Source organism: Aphelocoma coerulescens, chromosome 3 (genome assembly GCF_041296385.1).
Source record: "Aphelocoma coerulescens isolate FSJ_1873_10779 chromosome 3, UR_Acoe_1.0, whole genome shotgun sequence".
In the NCBI taxonomy this organism is placed as follows: Eukaryota; Metazoa; Chordata; class Aves; order Passeriformes; family Corvidae; genus Aphelocoma; species Aphelocoma coerulescens.
This window is the reverse complement of record NC_091016.1, coordinates 92,780,930-92,787,791: the sequence shown is the minus strand read 5'-3', so window position 1 is coordinate 92,787,791 and position 6,862 is coordinate 92,780,930. Positions and strand designations below refer to the sequence as shown.

Here is a 6,862-nt window from a genome sequence, read left to right as displayed (position 1 = left end):
CTGTTTGCCTGCAGAATTGCTCTCAGCCAGCCTACTCAACCTGATTTGCTACTACAAACCACAATGCTTGTTCTCCAATGTTACTACAACTTGTCATTTTCACTTTGCTTCCAGAAAGAATAGCTTTAGATTGAATTGGATTTTCATGTAAAAGTGCTTACTTCTGACAATATCCAGTCCTTTCTGACCAAGGGAACAGAGGAGCAGCATTTTAAAGTCAGAAGGCACTTGGGATGTTCTCCTGATGGAATGTAGATTGGCTTTTTGCAGGCAGGGGCAATGGAGGGTGGAAATCAGCTGCTTCAAATGGAGTCATCCCTACTCTACATGGCCCTGCTGGAGGCTGAAGGCTAGGCCAGCTTCCTCAAATGCTCTGTCAGGGAATATGGTGTAAATGTCTAGACAATTAGCTGAGATCCCTTTTATCACATGGAGACTTGACTAATGTGCCAAGGCATTTTATTCTTCCAATTCATGCAGAAAAGGCAGAACTTTTTTGGCTGCTGCATGGCCATATGAAGGTTAATTGCAAGGGATTTCCCCTCTCAATTTCTATATTCTGCATCTGTGTTTTATTAATTGGAAAAGTGAGAAATGCCTCTTAAATAAAACTGAGAAATACTAGGGAAATAGTGCAGCTTTGGGGCTGCCAACAGCTGTTCACACAATGGCAACGACTGTTGAACTGCCACATGTCTCACAGCACTTGGAGTCAGCAACACTGTCACACACATATCCCTTACCACGGAAAATAGGAAACATAAGGTTTGCAAGTGTGTGTTCAACTTCAAACCTCAGTGCCCAGCAGAGATTTGTATCAAAAGCATCATTTGAGTGTCTGAACCCAAGACAAGAAACAGATAAAAGAAAGGCATGCTGCTTCTGTAATGAAAGACTGGAACAGCGTGGGCTAGGCACCTTTGGAGTTTACCTGCAGAGTCACGAAGAGGCTCCTGTGAGAAAACACCCAGAGGCAGGATTCACTGAGCCATTTCCACAGGAATACAGATATAGGGTGGACAGAAAGGACAGCCTCTCCTACGAAAAATTTCAGATGTTCCATCCTCGCAGAGGCAGAGTGCAGTGATCAGGCACAGCAAGGGAGCAGAGAAGCAGGACAGCAACATTCTCAGAACCTCTTCAGAGAGAGTCAAAACTTTATCACCACATCTCTGAGCATCTTCTAAAATCTAGGTTCAACCAGGACACTCTGCCAGTCACAGAGATGCTAAGCTCACACAGGACACTCTTCCCACCCTAAAGCACTCTACATGAATCTTGGAACATGCTTTACATATTTATATTTTCTGGCACTGAGCAACGTTTGCCCTACATTTCTTCTCTTTCACTGCGAACATGTCCTCATGCATGTCCTCACTCTACCTATCCCCCTGTGTGAATGGTTTTCTGAAGTAGATGCTGCTGCTCCAGTAGCACAAGGCCTTTAACTACCAGGTACCTCAGCAGGGCTCGAGTCAGCCTCCTCTCCTCTGTCCCCAGGTCACTCAGGGCAGCTTCCACACTGTCTGTCTTCCCAAGAGCGAGTGTGGCTATCTAAACGTCTGCTTGTGCAGAAAGTTCAGAGCCTCAGCATAAACTTAGAAGGATATTTTCCTGATGAATTAGCTTCTCAGCAAATTCCTCACTTCACAACAGGGAGCTGGGAGCACTTGCTGCCGGTGAAGATGAAGGTATATTCTGCACATGCTGAAGATGAAGGTATATTCCAATAGTGTGAGGAACACGAAGTCCAACTCCTGAACCTCCCTGTTTTCCACACCCCCTAACTCTGTAAAACTGACAGAAAAACCAGCTCTCTGGAAATGCTGAAAATACTTTAGATCTCATTTTCCACACATGTAAGAAGCTTAGTAAGAAAGAATTTGAGGTAAACAAAATTCATTCTACAAGATCAGAAAATGACAAATCAGAATTGGTTAAGCATTGTTTTATGTTATCTTCCTTGCTTTTTATCCACACCCTCTATGCAAAAAACCCCTTACATTTAAAATTATTGTAGGCATTTTAATCAAATAAGATAAAACTTTAGAAAATTCCTCTTATCACATTTGTCTGTAATAATTTAAGAGGGTATTTTCTAGAAGCATAGTATAGCAGTTCTCCTTTTGAGAGGTATGGAATTTTAAGGCAATTCTTTTGGATTTCTTCAAATTACTGAATACGTTTGTTTTCTACTGCTTTAATTTGTATCTTACAGACGTCTGCCTATGAGCAGCAGAAGCACAGAGGGTCACATACTTTCTTTACCATCCAGTTAAGTAAGCGAGTCCTATTACTTGAATAACTCTGAAGAAGAGCAGGCAGATAAATCATGTAAGATTTTTCCAGTATTTTAACAGTCCCCATCTAGAATACATACACACATCCTTAAAAGAACATTGATTACATTGTCCACTAAAGGCTAAAGTAACTTTTGTTTGCTTTTAAAGAAGTAATAAAAATATTTGGGAAAAACTCTAAACATCTATTCTGACATTACATGAAAATAGTAAGAATTACGCCTAACAGAACTAGCTACAATGAAAGTAAAGCTGACTGTTTAAAACTAACAACCAATTGAAGCTTGTAATTTCAACCTTCATCAAGTGCTTTCTTGAGTGACTCATCAAATCAGTGTTACCTAAAAAGTCAATACTGAGAAAGCAGGTAAACCAATAAATACTCCTTTCAGTCACAAAATTGTTACCACTCTTGAGAACACAGTCAAGCGTTTTATTGTTTATACTCATTTTCATTTACACATAAGAGGAACAATCAATGCAGTTCTATCACAGCAGGTGGACCATATCCTGAAACTCTGCTGAATACGCATAGACCTGTCTTAAGGTCCAACCAGGAGAAAAAAAGAGAAAAAACAAAACAAAACAAGAAAAAAAACTAAAAAAACATAGGGGGGAAGTAGGGAGGCAAGAAATTTCACTAACATCAGCTAATTCATGATTCATGGGTATTTATTTTGCAGGTGAAATAGCTCTTCTGAAAGAGCAAACTGCTTCACTTCTTTACAAAATACACTAAATAATGTTAAGTACTTAGAGAATTCTAAATTTCGCAGTGGTTCATGCGGTAAGGGTGTGCAACCGACACAAAATGGAAAACATGGTTACAACATCAAACTGCTACTTCTATTCCCAGCTGGTTTATGGAAAAGGTCATTGGACTTCTTGATTTTTGCTCTTATGGAGTAAAAGCAAGAAGTATTTGCTTTCTAAAGGCAACTATGAGGACAGACTACAGATATGCTGTGCAGTTGAACAGGTCTACAACTCTTGTTTCTAGAGCATTTGCTATTGTTTTGAAATACAAATATAAAACTTTTGCACACTGTCACTTCTCACACATGTTCAGCTGGAGAAGTCATTTACAGAATTTACTGTGATGCTCCTATTTTAAACATGATTTTTTTTTCTCCTCTTGGCCTTATGAGTGAAGGGAGCAACTCTTTCCACTGAAAGAAAGAAATTACAGGTGTGCAGAAGTACAACTATGCTACCAACATAGACAGAGACAACTGTGCTCTTGTGCACACCCCTACAACCGGCCAGAGAACAAATTAAGAAGTTAAGCCTGCAAAATAAATGGAGTTTACTCTCAAACTTTTTTTCTTCATTCCAGATGAATTATAGACCTTGATTCGAGGCTGCCCTCTTTTTTTTTTGCAACTGATCTGCGTGCCTATTGGAACAGCATCTCTGCCAGAGTCATTACACTGAAACGCAGAGCTGAGCAGTTTGGTGGCAGAATGTATTGACGTTTTTGCAGCATCATGAGTCTGGCAACTGGGCTTGGGGAAGTTTCAAGCAGTGGGTCTTTACAATAGCAACTTGATTCTGCAGACAAAAAGCAAAAGATTGGCAGAATTATTAAAGTATCACAATAAAGGCATGAATGCATTCTGCAGAACGTGGCGCTGAGTTCAGCGATGAGCTGGCAGCCACTGCTGTCAAGAGGCGCGGAAAGGCAGAGCGCTTCCGCGTGTGAAGAGACGACACACCGAGGTGTCGAGTCTCCCACGGTGGCTAAAGGGCAGCTTTCCCCTCGGGACGCCTGCTCGCAGCCGGCTCCGCTCCCGCAGGAGAGCCGGCGCCGTGAGAAGGCCAGAAAGAAGTAGGGCTGGACTTTGTCAGCAGCCTTCGTCTGGGGCCTGTCCTACCTCCCTTCCTCGCCAAAAAAAAAAAAAAAAAACCAAAAAAAAAACCAATCCAAAACCAAAAAAACAAAACCAAAAACCAAAATGCCACTGGTGCTGGGGTTGCATCGACTCCCTTCCAAGGGGGCTGTACGCTCAGCTGCCCAGCGGTGCCTGCAGCTGCCAGCGGGGACCGGGAGGAGGCACCGGGGAAGCCGCCGCGGGCGGGGGGACCGGCCCGGCCCCGGCGCTCTCCGGGGAGCTCGGCTGCGGGCTTGGAAAGCAAGTGTCGTTTAGCACTAATTGGCCGAAACACGGGTATTTTAATACGAAATGGCGGCAGATTGGTTTAATCGGTGGAATAAAAAGCAGATTGCCGTGAGTCACTCCCCGCGATCTGGGGAGCGGGGAGGGGGGACGGGAGACGGACGGGACACACGACGCGCGCACACACACACCGTGAAATGTCAGAAGCGTGGAGCATCCCCAGTGCTCGCTGCCACTTACGAAGGGTCTGAACACCAGCTGTTTGTGGGCTCGCATCCCCCCCGGCCCCATTTCCGACCCCCAGCCTCCCCCCGGCCCGTCGCGCCCCGAGTACCGCGGCTCTCCGGGCAGGGCGGGGTGCGCGGACCTACCTGTGGCGCCGGGCGCGGGCGTGCATGGGGACTGCCCCGGGGAACACATCGCATTCAACATTTCAGCCTGTGCATCGGAAACGTATGAGTTTGTGGAAAGCTTGTTTGAAGTCTTCGTTAGACATAGTATAGATGACGGGGTTGATGAGGGAGTTGAGATATCCAAGCCACGTGAAAAAGTCAAAGATGGCCATGTGGAACCAGCAAGCGTCCTTGCAAATAGGCAATACGAGGCTGATGATGAAAAAGGGCAGCCAACACACGATGAAGGCTCCTAAAATAATCCCTAAAGTCTTTGTAGCTTTCCGCTCTCTAGCGGCCGTCAGCTTCTTTTTCTCCAGCAGGGCGTCCGAGACCTTCACCTTCACCTGGTTCATGTACACAGGCGAGCCCGTTTCGCTGGATCCCTCGGGAGCCTTGGAGTTTATGGACGTGACGGAAGAGGTCGACCCCGGGGAGTCTGTAATTAACTGTGCCCGCGTTAGTCTTTTACCTGCTTTCTTTGGCGTCTGCTTCAAAATCCGCGACCTGGCTTCCACGTAGATCCTCCCGTAGAGGGCTATCAGCAGCAGAGTGGGGAAGTAGAAGGCTCCTACTGTGGAGTACACGGTGTACAGGACGTGGTCCGTGTTCACCACACAGCGAGATGCTTCCTCGGCCTTCGCCTGCCGCCAAAACAAAGGGGGCATGGAGATGCAGATGGAGAAGATCCATACCAGTGCGATCATGCCCGCTGCCCGCTTGGGAGTCCGTTTTGTGGAGTACTCGACGGCGTCGGTGATCGCCCAGTAGCGGTCCAGGGCGATGAGACAGAGGTGCAGGATGGACGCCGTGCAACAGGTGATGTCCGAGGACAGCCAGATATCGCAGACGATCTGACCCAGCGTCCACTTGCCGGTCACAGTGTACATGGTGCTGATGGGCATGACAAGGATGGAGACGAGGAGGTCGGTGACGGCCAACGAGGCGATCAGATAGTTGGCCGGCGTGTGGAGTTTCCTCGTCTGGTAGACCGTGGCGATGACAAAGGCGTTGGAGAGCACCGTGGCCAGGGTGACCAGCGCCAGGACGACGGCGAGCACGATCTTCCCGGAGAGGGGGGTGGCATCTTGGTAAATCACTTCCTCGGCGCTACAGTTTCGGTAAGAGTCGTTGGCGGAGCCCAACTGCGCCCGGCAGGGGCCGGCCGGCTCCATCCCTCCGCGGCCGCCGCCCCCGCAGACGGCGGGGCTCGGCGCGGCACGGCGGGGCCGCTACCCCGGCAGGACCCCGTCGGCGCCGGGGGAGGGCTGCAGCATCGCCGCGCCGGCACCACCTCCCGCCCGCCTGCCCGCCCTTCCGGGAGCTCCGAGCGGGCTCCGCGGAGCCTCACTCCCCACGGGCGAGGGAGCAGGGCAAAGCGGGGGCCAGGCGCGCCCGCTCGCCCCGGCAGCTCATCGCCCCGCCGCCTGCCCGCGGAGCGCGGCGAGCCCCGGACATGGGGCTCCCGCCCCGGCCGCCCCTAAGCGCAGCCCGGCCGCCCGCGGCTCCACACCGTGTCTCGACGGGCGCGGTGGCAGCGCCGCATGCCCGCGGGCGGCGGCCTCGCCCCCCCGGCTGCGGGCGCGACGGCGGGGGCTGCGAGGGCAGCGGAGCCGCCCCGCCGGGCCGTGCCTTCACACGCAGCCCGCCGCAGCAAGTTTGCAGCAGCCGCCGCCGCGGGTGCGGAAGGAGCAGGAGGAGGGTCCACGGAAGGCAGGGGGGGAGACCACCTCCCATTGCGCCCGGCCGCGGGCCATGCTGTCGGGGCCCGGCCTCCGCCCAGCGCCGGCAGCCGCGGGCAGGGACCGGTGCGAGTGAGCGGCGAGCAGCCGCCGCCCCTTATATAGCGGGCGGCGCGGCGCGGCTCCGCCGGCACCGAGCAACCGGTGCCGCTCTCGGGCGGGTTGCCCGCCCGCCTGCCCGCGGAGGAGGAGCCGCCGCCGCCTCCCTCGGCCCTCCCTCCCGCACCCACGAGCCGTCCGACGGGGGGGGTTCGGCGCGCTCCGGCCCCGCGCACCGCCCCACCGCCCTCCCCCCGCCCCTGCCCCTGCAG

At 51.2% G+C, this 6,862-nt stretch overlaps 1 protein-coding gene across 1 annotated transcript; it reads right to left on the bottom strand.

Moving 5' to 3' along the window:
• Positions 1 to 2,072: 2,072 nt before the first annotated feature.
• Positions 2,073 to 6,335, bottom strand: HTR1B (5-hydroxytryptamine receptor 1B). The gene is made up of 2 exons (XM_069008607.1): positions 4,789 to 6,335; positions 2,073 to 3,851 (listed from the first exon to the last, which is right to left on the bottom strand). The coding sequence occupies exon 1, from the start codon at positions 5,982 to 5,984 to the stop codon at positions 4,851 to 4,853; it is 1,134 nt and encodes a 377-aa protein (XP_068864708.1). The 5' UTR covers positions 5,985 to 6,335; the 3' UTR covers positions 2,073 to 3,851; positions 4,789 to 4,850.
• Between the last annotated feature and the right edge of the window lie 527 nt (positions 6,336 to 6,862).

Coding starts and splice junctions, on each gene's coding strand:
- HTR1B (XM_069008607.1), bottom strand. CDS start 5,984: ATGGAGCCGGCCGGCCCCTGCCGGGCGCAGTTGGGCTCCGCCAACGAC.